The 16,122-nt window shown below is 41.6% G+C and overlaps 1 protein-coding gene, 1 long non-coding RNA gene and 1 pseudogene across 3 annotated transcripts in view; 2 read left to right on the plus strand and 1 right to left on the minus strand.

Moving 5' to 3' along the window:
• Window positions 1–5,440: 5,440 nt before the first annotated feature.
• The window catches only part of LOC147034752 (pancreatic lipase-related protein 2-like), a 65,874-nt gene continuing 55,192 nt past the window's right edge, over window positions 5,441–16,122 (plus strand). The window contains exons 1-2 of the mRNA XM_085888269.1: window positions 5,441–5,578; window positions 5,681–5,835. Of these exons, the coding sequence (XP_085744395.1) occupies window positions 5,524–5,578; window positions 5,681–5,835 (210 nt within the window). The 5' untranslated portion in view covers window positions 5,441–5,523. The remainder of the gene's footprint in view (window positions 5,579–5,680; window positions 5,836–16,122) is intronic.
• Window positions 8,802–16,122, minus strand: part of LOC147034753 (uncharacterized) — a 33,211-nt gene continuing 25,890 nt past the window's right edge. For both annotated transcript variants that reach the window (XR_015060054.1, XR_015060053.1), the window contains 3 exons: window positions 12,808–12,936; window positions 9,740–9,986; window positions 8,802–8,937 (listed from right to left, as the gene is read on the minus strand). This is a non-coding gene — a long non-coding RNA (uncharacterized LOC147034753). The remainder of the gene's footprint in view (window positions 8,938–9,739; window positions 9,987–12,807; window positions 12,937–16,122) is intronic.
• On the plus strand, window positions 9,738–9,878 carry LOC147034754 (signal recognition particle RNA; annotated as a pseudogene).

Here is a 16,122-nt window from a genome sequence, read left to right on the forward strand (position 1 = left end):
TTTGAGTGTTGAGTTTTAGTCCTCTCAGTTCAGCAAAAAGTTCCTCCATGTGAGACAATGGGTGACAGTCCATGATTATTACTTTGTTGGGCTCCTGGAGATCAACACACATCCAAATCCCCCAGATTTCTCATGAACGATAACTGTTGGAGAAACCCAGGGAGAGGAATCAACTTTCTCAATTATACCCATCTCTAGCAGTTGTTTCAATTCATCTGAGACGGCTCGTCTCACAAAGAGTGGAAGCCATCATAATTGTTGTTGTACAGGAGCAGCATCATTTCGGACTTTAACCTTATGGACGAAGCCTTTTGCACATCCCCCAGGTGTATGCATTTCAAGTACAGGAACGCTTCGTTCTGAGGTTAGCACAGAATCACCTACAATGTGACATCGCAACGCTTTGATCAAGTCCATCGTTAGCAGTGGTGAACCACAATTAAGTCTGTAAAATATGGCCGGAGCCGTAACACCATCATGAAAAAGGGTGACATGTAGACATCCCAGTACAGGTACTGTAAGTCATCTTTTGAGTAAGTGACTACTTTGACACGACTGTTAGTCAAAGGGCAATCGGCAAAATGTCTCTGGTGCAGCTGTTTTGGCAGAATCGAAACTGAGAAGCCAGTATCCACGGCGAGTTCTACGTTGCAGGTATGCCCAGTAGGTGCCCTAATTTGTATATTACAGAGAATTTTGTCCTTTGTAGGGACAACATCATTCAGGTAAAGTACGGTCAGTTCAGGAACTAAAACCTCATGTACCTCTTTCTGAGCAGAGCGGTAGACTTTTGGGACGCGTCCCACTTTCCCACATGCATGATATTTCGCCTTTGAAGCAGGGCAAGAAGGCGCATTCACTAGGTGGTTTGCAGTCCCACAATCTGCAGCGGGAACGGTGAGTTTTCGTGGATGAAGCATCTGCAGAACGTGTTAAAGGTGAAGTCGCAGAATGGAATTCCTTCTGATGAGCGGAGTTGATCGCTTGCACTGAAGCTGTATCGGACAGCAAGGTTGCATTCAGCAGTTAACTGCTTTTGTCAAGGTAAGCTGCGGCTCTCACAGCAGTCTTTTCACGAATTCTGTTGTTTGAAACACATTCCGCCAGTTGATCACGGAGAATCTCCTCCTCCATTCCTCTGAAATCACAAGAGGCAGATAGTTTGCATAAGACCACAATGACAGTCTCAGCAGACCTCTGAGCCCTCTGACAGAACTTGTGGCATTCAACAACCACATTGATGTGTGGTATGAAGTGCTTTTCTAAAGCAGCGACAGCAGCCCCATAAGTACTACCTGTGTCCGGAAAGTTGTAAAAACGTCGTTGTCCCTCCGTCTCCAAGCAATGAAACAGGACGACATGCTTTCGGCTCACAGACCAGACCTTACCAGTGGCATCCATTACAAGCATGTAGTTCTCAAACATTTTCTGCCAAGTAGGGAACAGATAGGAGATTTGCCCACGCAGGGCAGAAACGGTGCATAAAAGGGAACAGAAACGGACATCCTGGTCGCCAAAATTGTTGCATTTTGAGAAGAATCAGGTTCGGACCACACGAGTACAACAACACGCCTTATTCCATCTCTGCCATATCGCTCTAACCTCTTCTCCCTCACCCAATACCATATCACATTGTGAAACGCCCTCAAACGTCCAACGTGAAATTAGCATTTTCATCATAATCAGGACACAACAGAAGTGATAATCCCAGTGATAAGACTCAGCTTTATCATGAGAGATTCCAATAATCTTAAAGGCCTTGGTTTCCACGGCGTCGAGCTGAGCAATATGCGAGGCAGGGGAGCCAGGCCAGAAAGGAACAGTACTCCATCAAGCTGTCGATGAAAGCCTTGTTGGTGGATTGGAGTTCAGATATGCCAAGGAAGGACTTTGTATGAAGGAGGATGCCCATTTGGCGGTTGGGTTTGGAGGCCAACTTTGAAGTGGGATTTTCCCCAAGAAAGATCATGGCCGATAGTGAGAACCAGGAGATTGAATGACTCTATTTCCTCAAGATAATTATTTAGAAAGTAGACGGGAGGGTTTGCCAGATGGTCTTTTCAGAGAGAGATAGTGAGTGAGAAATGTTAGGATTGAAAGACATATTCCAAGTGCTTGACCAGATTGTGATTATGTCAAGGTCTGAAGAAAGGGAAGAGGCTGCAGTCTGCTTGTCTGAAGAATGAGCGATGTCAGAGCGAGGTTGGAGTCATCAGAAAATAGATAAACAGGATTTTCTTGTGAGTCAGTGAGATCATGAAGCCTGGTGTTGGCTTAGTGGTTCGGGTGGCGGCTTGGGATCCAAGGGTCCTGAGTTCAAGCCCTGTTGGCTGCTGAATTAAAATACACCAGGAGGTTGACTCAGCCTGGCATCCTTCCGAGGTCGGCAAAATGAGTACCAGTGTACTGGAAAGGGGGACACTGCATCAGCGACATAGCCGTGTCCCAACCAATGATGCAACCAGCAGCCACACAGAGAGAGAGAAGAGAGAGAGAGAGGAGAAGAGAGAGAGAGAGAGGAGAAGAGAGAGAGAGAGAGGAGAAGAGAGAGAGAGAGGAGAAGAAGAGAGAGAGAGAGAGAGAGAGAGAGAAGAGAGAGAGAGAGAGAGAGAGAGAGAGAGAGAGAGAGAGAGAAGAGAGAGAGAGAGAGAGAGAGAGAGAAGAGAGAGAGAGAGAGAGAGAGAGAGAGAGAGAGAGAGAGAGAGAGAGAGAAGAGAGAGAGAGAGAGAGAGAGAGAGAAGAGAGAGAGAGAAGAGAGAGAGAGAGAGAGAGAGAGAGAAGAGAGAGAGAGAAGAGAGAGAGAGAGAGAGAGAGAGAGAAGAGAGAGAGAGAGAGAGAGAGAGAGAGAGAAGAGAGAGAGAAGAGAGAGAGAGAGAGAGAGAGAGAGAGAGAGAGAGAGAGAGAGAGAGAGAGAGAGAGAGAGAGAGAGAGAGAGAGAGAGAGAGAGAGAGAGAGAGAGAGAGAGAGAGAGAGAGAGAGAGAGAGAGAGAGAGAGAGAGAGAGAGAGAGAGAGAGAGAGAGAGAGAGAGAGAGAGAGAGAGAGAGAGAGAGAGAGAGAGAGAGAGAGAGAGAGAGAGAGAGAGAGAGAGAGAGAGAGAGAGAGAGAGAGAGAGAGAGAGAGATATATATATATATATATATATATATATATATATATATATATATATATATATATATATATATATATATATATATATATATATATATATATATATATATATATATATATATATATATATATATATATATATATATATCATTGATGAACATCAGGAATAGGACTGCACCCAGAACACTGCCTTGGGGCACTCCAGCTTTGATAAGGAGAGGAGATGAAATGATTCCATTGAGTGCCACACGTTGGCTACAAGAATAGAGGAAGTCAGTAAGTCATGTGTGCAGTTGGCCTTGGATTCTACAGGCAGAGAGTTTGGAGAGTACAGTGGGATGCCAGACTGTATCAAAAGCACGATATATGTCCAGAGAGATGGCCCTGATCTCGTGTCTGAAACTGAGGGCTTCCATCCATTGTTGGGTGAGTAGAAGCAGCATGTCCAAGGTGGAATGACCCAGTCTGAAATCAAATTGGTGATCTGAGATGGGGTTGTTTGAGAAAAGGAAATATTTCATATCAATTGTGATGATGGATTCCACGACCTTGCTGATGATTGGAAGTAAGCTGATTGGTTTGTAGTTAAAGGGATCCGTTTTTGCACTTTTTTATGTGGTGCAGTGATGTTCGCTGATTTCCAAGCAGATGGAAGATGACCTAATGCAAATGATAGGGTGAAAATGGCAGAGAGTGGATTTGCAAGAGCATCAGAGCAGGTTTTAATGACACATGAGCTGATGCCATTCGGTCCAGTGGCAGAGTCAGAGTCGAGGGTTGAAAGAACCTTCTCCACCTTCTCAGGTGCAAAAGACACAGAATCTTGCAGCAGTTGGGTACGACAGGGAAGGATGGGTACCGAGAGTGCAGGAGTGGTTGAGGGCACAAGATTTGAAAGCAAACACAGAATTGAGGCAGTCGGCTTTCTCACGAGCAGAGTCGGCTGCGGTGCCATTTGAAGAGAGGGAAGAGGTGGAAGAGGAACATATATTGGAGACAGACTTAACAAGGTACCACCAGGTTTTAGAGGAGGGAGACAAGTTTGAAAGTTCATTCTTGAGTTTGGACAGATGTTGTTTTCTGTACGATGACAGATGTTGTTTCCTGCAATGTATGAGGATGATTCCCCAAGCATCTCATAAGATGATCACCATCATCTTCTCGGCTGACGTCTGAGTCTGAATGCTTTCACTGTGTCACCTGCTTTTTCATTTCTACATTTAAGAAAGGCAACCATGTTTCATCCATAGTCACAACAGTGTTTCACAAACTGCTCCCCCCACTGGTCTCAACCTCCCCTCTCCCCACCCCGACTCATTGTGTTCTTGTTCACTGTGTTCTCAGAAATGGAGATATGTATGGATTTTGGTCGTCCATGATCACTCACAGACACTTGACTTTTTGAGACCGGTGTACAAAATCTCTCCCACGGAACCATTTTATATCCCAGCGGTCATGGCAATTTCTTCCACTGTTAATCCAATATTGCTGATCAGCAATTCATCGACATGTTGAATGTTTCTCATTGAACGATCATTGAACATTCCCACATTCAGGAATTATGAATTTGCAGATCTTCACATTTGAACACACGTGGTATGTGGTAGGTAACACACCTTTCAAGGCAATTCTTCATGTTTCCGCATGTCTTTAGAACAAAACAGCTGACCTGAGATTTCCTCTTTTGCCAGCCAATCCGTAGGTGAAACTTGACCTCATGGGTGTATGTGGTTCCTTTTATCTCTGTTCAGAAAACGTTCCAGATTGTTACATCCCCTCTCCCCCACCACCCCCACATTATTACTCTGACATAAGTGGAATGTCCCAGGTGGGGAGAGCACCGTCCATGAGTCTCTATCTAACTCGTTCATTCCTTCAAGTCCTCCTGAGGAACTGCATTTGCCCACCTTCCAGAATACAATGAATGGACTTTACCACTTGTTGATTTCAATTACCCACAGGTCTTCATGGTTCGGTTCAAACGAGACTCCTAAAAAGACAAAAATATTTGACAATCTCATTTCAGCAAGTACATGAATAAGTTACAAAAAGTCATTTATATATGTTTATATACTGTATCACGTACCGAGTCAAAAGGCACTGACTATTAACACTGCATACTTTATTTTAGGAGAAAAGTTTGTCAATGGCTTTGGATAATTCTCTTCTTATTTTGATGCCAATCAACATTTTCAAAGAGCCTTGAGCCTGAGTTATCATGGCCTGGTAAAGCAATGGAATCACAGTTGGCGAACACCTGTTTGATCCCATTGGGTTTATCTTTTACCAGAGCAATTATAGAGACATTTTGATCGACTATATAAGAATAATTCGTTCAAGGGGTCCTCGACAGTTGTTTTTTGAAAACTTCTCGGTCTTCCATATACCTGGGCGTTCATTCTTTGCTCGTGATCATGTTTTTACTTTTTTGTTTGCCATTGGTTGCGGCAATGTTCACCACGCTGCAAGGTAAGTGAGGATTTGCACGCGTGGAAAGCAATTTGTTTGTTGGTTTGTGCTCGTATACTGAGGGCGATGGCATTCTCAAGAAATAATCATGTGCTTTTGCAGCTAATGAAGTTTGCTATGAACACCTTGGATGCTTCTCTGACGATTACCCATATTCTGGGACTGAACAAAGACCGATTGCCAAGCTCCCCTGGCCACCGGAGAAAATCAACACTCGGTTTTTGCTGTTTACTCGTCAAAACCAAAATGCCTGGCAGGTGCGGAAACAACTCTACTCCTTATAAGCCTCGTAACCACTAAACTATCCCATCCACACTACCAGAACTTTTACCCTTGCCAGAGCCAGAGGAGAGGGTATTGCATTTGGGTCCGTTTTTTTTTCTTTGTTTGTTTGTCGTTTGTTTGTCCACACAGAACATGAGTGTTTTTTTTTTTTTTTTTTTTTTTTTTTTTTTGTATACCTTGGTCGAGGCTCGTATGAGAGCTAACACACAACTCACAGTTTTTCTCGGATTGAGACGAAATTTTCACCATTGGAGTGACGACTCATGTAGAATGTTTTAATGATAATTATGATGCCATCACAAGGTCATGTGATGTGGCAGACATGTTGGAAAAAAAAAAGAAGAAAAACTTTGGAACTCTGTGTCTCCAAAACTGCACCAAGGGAAAAATTGAAACTTGGCACATGGCAAGTATTTCTTGTGGGGAATAAGTGTGATTTTTATGTCATTGGTGCCTTCGCTACGTCATTATTGCATACATAGAACGCTACATCCGATCAGTATGAAAAATTTTGAGGGACATCTCGGGATAAATTGGTCCACAGAAAAAACATTGATGATGTCTTCGGTCACGTGGTTTGGCAGCCATATTTATTATTTTTATTTTTTTTTAAACCTTCAAAAATCTTCTTCTCTGAAACGGCTGAACAGATCGAGGCGAAACTTCACAAGTACGACCGTCTATCCATGAGGAACAAAAAGTTCACACATATGACATCTTAGGTCACATGGTTTGGCAGCTATATTGGATTTACTCTAAAACCTATAAAAAAAATCTTCTGCAAAATCGGCTGGTTAGATCGAGGGGAAACTTCACACAAATGTTCCCCAAGCCTTGGGGATACCAGGGTATTCACAATTAATTGATAGGTCACATGGTCTGGCAGCCATATTGGATTGAACAAAAATCTTTAAAAATTTATTTCTCTTAAACCACTTCATCAATCGAAATGAAACTTCACAATTATGATCTCGTAGTGATGTGGAATATACGTTTTAAATTTCAATCTGATCGGACGCATGGTGTGGCAGACAGAATTTTTTTCTTTTATTTTTGATCTGGGTTCTTTTTCTTTTTCTTTTGAATAAGGCTCACTTGGCTGCACCTGGATGGGTTTGAGGGCAGATGAGTCGCAGCTGAAACCTGAATCTTATCCAGGTTCCTCCTGATGACTCCATCTTTGCTTTTTGCTTGCTTGGGTTCCTTCTGATGACTCCAATGCAGGACTGGACCTATTTTGTCTTCCATTTTATTTAAATTTAATTTATATTAATCCCATTCAGAATTCAATTGAATAATAATAAATGCCATGGGTCAGGGTCAAGTGCCCGTTCAAAGCAGGATGTCTTCCTTCCTCACTCCCCCACCCCGCCTCACTCCCCCTCCTTCTTCACTCCCCACCCCTCCTTCCTCGCTCCCACACCCCTCCTCGGATTCCCTCCCTCTTCTCTCCATCCCCTCACTCGACCGTCCCTCCTCTCTCCTTCCCCTCCTTCTTACTCCCCCCCCTCCCTCCTTAATACCCCTGTCAGCGAAGCAACAGGTTGAATTTACCAGTTGAATAATAATAAACACCTTGGGTCAGGGTCAAGTGTCCAATCAAAGTGGGGTTGCATCAAAACGGGACGTCTTGGGAGCCGATCATCACTGCCAGCAGTTATAAAATGGCACTTCTCGTTATGTCCATTATTAATTACATAATACACCAGTACACAAACACCACACAAAATACACCACACAAAACTACACAAAACAAGTCATGGCGAGGGTCTCCAATCTCTGATTGCTCTTTTTCTTGTTTTTATCTGCAATTTTTATGTTTTCACATTTTTTTCTTTCAATTTCACACCTCTTTCAATGCAGTTCCTCTGAAAATATTATATTTAAAATACATGTGTTACATTTCACAGTCAACATCATGATTTCCCTTTATGACTGAAGACAGACATGTGACATGTGAAAAATGAACAATCTAGGTATGTGAAGTTTTTATAGTGTCGGAACGACTAACTAAAGAACTCCACTTTGAGATGGCAATCATCTTTCCCGCGCTTTCGAAGAAAAGCGGGAATATTGTGATTGCCTCCGCCGTCCGTCCGTCCGTCCGTACATCTGTCTGTCTTACCCCGTAACTCCTCCTACCCTGTAACTCCTGTAACCTGTAACTGAAGCTGTATGCATGAAGCAGTATGTTTGAAATAGAAACTTGAAACTTTGGGACAGAGTACATATATGTATGGGGAAGTGCACAACACTTTCGGATTTTTGATATGACCCCTCGGGGCCAGGCCAGAGGGGTTGGGGTCATGGGGGTCGATTAAAAAAAATTTTGTCTTATAGCTTTTTAAATCAAACATATTCATGAGTTATACATTTAACAACATATTTTTTTTAAACACATGATGATCGGAGGGTGCTTGGGAGGTAGGGGGTGCTTAGCGGATAGGGGGTCAAAATAGCTCCTCCTACACTGTTTGAGATAGGAACTTGAAACTTTGGGACATAGTAGAAATATGTATGGGGAAGTGCACAACACTGTCGGATTTTTGATATGACCCCTAGGAGCCGGGCCAGAGGAGGTGGGGTCATGGGGGCTGATTTTTTTTTGTGTATTTACCATTGTACATGGTAAATTCTTTTATAAAGAACTTGCTTATGTGGCCCCCATGAGTGACAGTCACAGGTTTTACTGTATTTATCTAATTGATTATGAATAATTATAATTAATATTATACACAGTTCATTCCTATGATTAAATTGATGCACAGTTCTATATTGCTGGACAGTGTTAAATTAATGTTTCATGAAATGTTCATATGCTTGCAATGACTTCTCATTTCGTAAACATAGTAAGTCTTTGGTCATAAAGCACATCAAATAGAAAAGAATAGTCAATCCATTTTGCAAGATAAAATTTCACCTTGTATTAATGGGACAAAGGAGTGCACGCAGGAATATGCGATGGTGTGCCATCGACAACGTAGTTCTAGTTGTAACCTGGTGTCAATGCATATAAACTTTTCTGAAGTATTGCTGAAACTTTTCGTCCTAACCTGATCTGTGTTCTTGGTAATCTGATGGCAGATCAATACATTAATGAGATCTTACAGTGACATGTTGCTCACACTGGCAGTCCAGCAACAATAATGTTCCTGTTCACATGGCCATTCGAACAAGGAACATTCTTGTCACTGTCAATGTTAATGTAATGATACCCTGGCCTGCCATCTCGCCAGATGTAAATCCAATTGAACATCTCTGGGATATCAATGATCATTGCGTTTGAATATTGCCAAGGCAGTCACAGACCACAGACCAATATCCCAATGTGACAATAAAAATGTTTATTTTGAAGGAGGCCTAAGTCAGTCTCTCCGTCCGTCTGTGTGTAACATTCTAATCCTTCCATTGGTTGAACAGTTCACCTGACTCCACCCACAATTTCAACAATTTTAATCAAATAACTGACCAAATACACCACCAGAGTATAAGGAGGAACCCAAACAGATAAAGACAGAGTCATCAGGAAGAACCTGGATAGGATTCGGGTTTCGGCTGCAACTCCTCCACCCACAAATCCATCCAGGCGCAGCCAAGTGAACCTTACAAAAGCTATTTGCAAGATTCACCCCTCCATAGACAAAGAAAAAGAAAGAAAGAGAGATGGAGGACAAGAGTAAACCATGCACACGAATAGAAAGTGCACACACACACATATTATTATTCTTTCACACAACTTCCAATGCTACGGAAACCTGTTTCCACGAAAACCAACCAAACTTAAACAAGAGATTACAATGACATCGAAAACATTCTCACATGACCTCATCAAACTATTAGTACAATAACCCCTCTCTAACATCATGGATTACATACCGGGCGTAGTGGCGTGCGCCTGTAATCCGGCTACTCGGAGGCTTGGGTTGGAGGATCGCTTGAGGACGGGAGCTCTGCACTGGGCCGAGCTATGAGAGGGTGTAGAGCAGCCTGGAATCATGGCGAAACCCAATCCTTATCCCTGTGACGTAAGAGGCGACCAGGGTTGCGTCAGGAAGGGCATCCGGCGTAAAACCGATGCCAAATCAGTATGCTGATCATAACGGATGATCCGCTATGGCGACCCCTAACGGGAGGAGCCGAAAGACGAACAACAACAACATCATGGATTACATCTTCTTAGCACGAACCACAAAATAATCCTTAACAGAACAAATTCTAGCAAATGTAATAAGCTGAGAAGAAAACACATTGTAGCCTATCTTAACCAGTACATCACAAATCGGAAAAATATACAAAACAATAGGAAATCTAAAATAGTCAACTTTATGATATATATTTGTACTGAAACAATTATTTCCAACTCCATTAACACATCCAGATATGCCACGACACTGTCATCATTACTACTCTTATCTGTTTTTAGGATTCCTGGATAAATCCTATGAATCGACCTTTCAAAGAAATCGACCTTTTCGACCTTTTCTAATTATCACATAAATATCATCAATATAATGACATGTTGAAGATAACATTTCAGCTAAGCCTAACTTCTTCTCCTTCATCAACTTCTGCACAAATGAAAACTTACAATAAACAAGGAAAATGTCCGCTATAGGGGACTGCACGTCCCTCCCATTGGAATGCCTTTTATTTGTTGAAATATTTTCTGACCAAAAAACACAAAAGTATTTTACAAAATAAAATTAACAGCATCCTTAAATTTTTGTTGGTCAAAACAATTAAAACCCATATATTATTTCTTAGAAAAGAATGACTGAACAAACCTAATATATAAAAATTTATTATGAGAGCTAAAACTTTACAAATAACACCAAAGAGTGCATCCTTAACCAGTGCTGAATCAATCTAAATTTGAATACAAGGTAGAAAAACCCAAAACATCAACAGATTTAATATTGAGAATCTAATCCTATCTTAGAACTCTAAAGTGGAACTAATACTCCAGAAAGTGTTACGACCAGAATTCTTACGAATTGCTAAACAGTATTTTCTAAATTTCTCCATAACCACTCGTAAACCTGAATTAATCATCATTGACAATTGTTTCAAGGTACATTACTGAGCTCCCGCTATAAAGCTAAACTTATATGGGGTTTTATGAAGCTTAGGGATCCAGAAAAATATGGGAAATCCATAAATTTACCTCCTTACATTTAATGTTAAAATTATTACCCAAAACTTCCTGATGCTCAGCGATAATGTCTTGGAGAGGCTTTTGATATGGAGCATATATGCTATTTCCTATACTTGTAAAAGTAACTCCATCAATACCTAACTCCATTAATAAAACCTCAATGTATAACTACTTACAAACCACCACAAAAATTATAAGCTACTTTATCTGCTGGAGCTAAAACATACTTTTCATGCAAATCCTGAACATCTTTATGAACATTAAGCTTACTCAATAATGGTTTTGACAAATCCGGAGGAAACAAACCTCGACAACTAAAAAACTTAATTCTGTTGTCCAAAATTTCCACAACCAGATCACACCATGTACTAAAACCATTTTCAGATAACTTAAACTTTTTACACATTTTACTAACAAAATGAGAAACAGAATCAACTAGAAGGGCACTCAGTAGAGCGCATACCTCCGCCATGCAATGCCTGATCCATGAAAACATATCAGGCCCAGTAAATTTTTGAAATATGATGCGATATATCGTTTTTGGCCCGATCTCTCAATGGTGAAGAATCACTTTAAAAATCAAATAATTCTTGTATCCAGATCTGGATTCGGATCTTCACCAAAATCAAATCAATTTGTCTTTGCCACACCTTCAAACTCTCCCCCAAATTTTTGTGAATCCGTCCACAATTTTTTGAGATATCCTGCTATATATCAGTTTATCCTGATCTCTCAATGGTGAAGAATCACTTAAAAATTCTAGTAGTCGAATGCAGATCTGGACGTTCACCAAAATCTAATCAGTTCGTCCTTGTCACACATCCAACCTGTCCACAAATTTTAATCCGGGTCTGTCCGCAACTTTTTGAGATATCCTGCACAAAAACAAACAGACAGACAAACAAGCAGACAGAAAGGGGTTAAAACATAACCTCCTTCACCTTCGGTGGCAGAGGTAACAAGAGAAGATATAATACTCCATGGCTGTATTCCATCTCTATCTCCATGGCTGAGTCACTGGTTCCCCATATTTGATTCCCATTTTCATAAGATCCCCGATATCACTATATATTTGTTGTTTTTGTGTTTCCATGGCACGAACGCGGCCGGTTTCGTGTCCGGGTTGGGCATGATGAGGTGTTGGATGTGCGAGTGTCTGGGTTCTCGTTGAGTGTTGTGCATGTGTGGATGTGGTGTTTGGGATTGAGTGTTGTTTGTTGCTCACTTTATCCAGCAGTTTGCACCATCCAGTTTTCGCTATTTGCATCAGAGGTGTGTATTGTGTGGGTATGTATTGTGTCAGGAGACGGTGAACTATAGGTTTGCTGTCCGTCCGTCTGTCCTTCACACCTGTGGTTATTCTGAAGCTGTACGCATGTTTTTGCTTCATGTATGTACAGTGGAGAATTTAAAATATCACATCGGGAGGGGACATTTATTGCAAAGGAATACTCGCTCTTGTAATGAATGGCTTAGCTTATATACAGTGCCTAAAGAAAGTCTACACCCCCTTTCAAAATTTTCACCTTTTGTTGCCTTATAGCCTGGAATTAAGTTTAATTAAACCAGACTTTTCCCACCTTTATTTACATATCATAACCCACAACTTCCTTGTGAAAAAAAATTTCTACAAATTTCAGAAAATTAATTAAAAATACAAAACGAGAATATCTTGGTTGGATAAGTATCTTGGTTGGAATATCACCCCCCCCCCCATATAATAGCAATTTTAAATTTGCTCAGGTGTAACCAATCAACTTCAAAATGACACACCAGGTTAATTGCTCACCACTTGTGTTAAATTGTAGTGATTCTGATTATTGCAGAATAAAATCTGCTGTTCCTGTAGGTTTCCTCTGCTGGGTAGTGCATTTCACAGCAAAGATTCAACCATGATCACCAAGGAGCTTTCAAAAGTCTTCTGGGAAAAAGTGGTGGAAAAGCACAGATCAGGGGATGGGTATAAAATATTTCAAAGGCCTTGAATATCCCTTGGAGCACAGTCAAGACAAACATTAAGAAGTAGAAGGCGTATGGTACCACCAATACCCTGTCTAGATCAGGCTGTTCTTCCAAACTGAATGACCAAATAAGGAGACTGATTATAGAGGCTACCAAGAGGCCAATGGCAACTTTGAAAGAGCTACAAGCCATTTTGGCAGACTGGTCACTATGTGCATTTGACAACAATATCTCAAGCAGTCCACAAGTCTGGTCAGTACGGTAGGGTGGCAAGAAGGAAGCCATTACACAAAAAAGCCCACCTTGAGTCCCGTTTGAGGTATGCAAAAAAACACTCCAGAGATTCTGAAGCCAAGTGACAAAAAGTTTAGTGGTCTGATGAAACCAAGATGGAACTTTTTGGCCGAAATGCAAAACGTTATGTTTGGCAGAGACCAAACACAGCACGTCACCCAAAGAACACCATCCCTACTGTGAAGCATGATGGTGGCAGCATCATGTTATGGGGATGTTTCTCATCAGCAAGGACTGGGGCATTTGTCAGGATAGAAGGGAAAATGAATAAAGCAAAAGAGAGAAAAATCCTCGAGGAAAACCTGCTGCCCTCTGCAAAAAGCTGAAATTGGGATGGAAGCTCACCTTTCAGCATGATAATGACTCGAAGCACACAGCTAAAGCTACACTGGAATGGCTAAGGCCGAAGTCACATTTGCTCTACGGCGAGGATACGGCGGCCGTACGCCCTCTGAATTGAGAGAAACGTGCGGCGGCCGCAGAGTTTCTACGGTGGCCTCAGGGTGGCCCTACGTCGTTTGGCTATCTTTTACAGGCCGTAAGGTCGCCGTGGAATTGTAACGGGGAGTTATAACTTTTTTTCATTTCTACGTTCGCCGTAGTAATTCGACAAGCCGAAAAAAAAAACTGGTAAAAAAATATAAAATTAACCCATTTGTTACCGTCCGTCTGGCTGCACATTCGCCTTAGGGCCCCCTGCGGTCCCCCTGCGGTCGCCTTGCGGGCACCTTGCGGGCACCTTGCGTCTGCCTTGAAAATTCTATGGCCGCCGCAGGAACGCCCTCAGGTCACCGTGCGACATGAAATCAAAGACCGTACGGCAACCCCACGTTTTCGGTCTCCACAATTTATAAATACGCCGTGCAGTCCCCGAAAAATAAAAACATATGTGACTGCTGCATTGTGTGACCGTGGAAATACTGCGGCCGCCGTATAATTGGTAGTGGCCGTAGATTTTGGAGACCCCACGGCCGCCGTGGCAAATGTGACTTCGGCCTAAGGGACAATAAGATAAATGTCCTTGAGTGGCCCAGTCAGAGCCCCCGACCGAAATCCAATCGAAAATCTGTGGCATGACTTGAAGATTTCTGTCCATCAACACTCCCCATGGAACTCGACTAAGCTTGAACAGTTTTGTACAGAAGAATGGGCAAATATTGCAATCTGGGTACAGGAATTCCACAATTTTAAATGGGTACAGAAGAACGGACAATCAGAAATCAATAAAAGATTAAAAAAAAAAAATTTGATTTCTGGTTGGGACCAGTTTATCATTCCACAGCTGTATTGGAACACTGACTGGTACTGCGAGTTGGTTTTCGGCTTTGATTTTGTTTCTTGGAGAGAGATACGTTTTCAGGATCAGCTTCATTCTGCATAGGTATTCTTTGGTGTTTGTTTTGTGTATTTGTTTGTGACATATTTGGTGACCCTCTTCTACTCCAAGATATTTGAATGATGCTTCGTTTTCTTACTGCTTTATTGTTGTTTTAAGGTCGTTTTATGTTGTCCGTTTTTGTTGGTTTACCTTGTACAAATGTGCACTTGGTGCACTTATCGAGTCCAAATTCTATTGGAATGTCCTCACAGCACCGTTTTACTAGTTTTAGCTGTTCTGTCAATTTTGTCACTCGGTGCAAAGAACTTGAAATCATCCATGTATAGTATGCGTGTTACTTTTCCTGTTTCTTTGGGTGTTCTTCTATTGGTTGTTAGAGTGTATCCGTGTCCTTGTTTGTTGACGAGGTTACTCAGTGTGTCCAGAGCCAGACAAAACAAGAGGGGGGGGGGGAAGACTGTCTCCCTGGAAGATCCCACGCCGCATCTTCACATCTGGTATTTCGATATTTCCTTCTGAGTGCTCTAATATCAATGTGATATTCCAGAGCTCCATTGCTTTCTCAATCAGTTTGATTATTTGGGGATTTCTTTGGTATATTTGCATTCATTTTATCATTCACGAATGTTGGACACTGTTGAAAGCTTTCTTGTAGTCCATCTTATTGTGTGTGTGTGTGTGTGTGTGTGTGTGTGTGTGTGTGTGTGTGTGTGTGTGTGTGTGTGTGTGTGTGTGTGTGTGGCATGTTTTTTGTGGAGTTTTACTGGAGCTATCTGATGTGGAGTGTGACACACTGAAATGATCATCATGATCTCATGAGTTTATTAAGCAAGTTAACTATAAAGAATCCGGAAGAATTCCCATTTTGAGAAGTTTAATATGTCCTTCCATGGCACGGCATTCTAATAGCAAAATAAATAACAAAAAGAATGATAACATTGTCCCAAAGCATTTATTAATACTTATAATATTAACAACAATAATAGCAGTCACATCATTTGGCAATAATAATAATAATAATAATAATAATAATAATAATAATAACAACAAATGCATAATTCCTGCCCTGGCCCAAGCACATCTGGGCTTGGTGAAAGTCAAGCTAATGCTCAAGCAGTACAGCAAGCAGGTAAGTATACAACAAGGTCATGAAGACCAATGAAAATTTGTCCAATGGACCAATGAGCCCACTACTACTGATTAAAAGAAACAATCAGTCAATTAAAAATTCCCAAATTAAAGAGCACACATGCCACCGATATCAATGCAGCTATGAATTAACTCACGACTTTCAGGGTGGTAACTTATCTCAGGTAACCAGTTCATAAAACTAACTTCAGCAGGTTACAAATGGCTGTCTCTGAGACACCAGTAAAGGCCCTGTCACACCTTGACGATTTAGCCAGCGTATGCCGACGTATGAAAAATTGTCTAAAACGCTGGCACACGTCGAATACGTTATGGGTAAGTTTGGTATACGTCGTAGTATGCTGGCATACGTCGTAGTAC

The sequence above is a fragment of the Eptatretus burgeri genome, chromosome 1, assembly GCF_056783735.1.
Source record: "Eptatretus burgeri isolate ZD-2024b chromosome 1, Ebu_testis_v1, whole genome shotgun sequence".
Classification (NCBI taxonomy): Eukaryota; Metazoa; Chordata; class Myxini; order Myxiniformes; family Myxinidae; genus Eptatretus; species Eptatretus burgeri.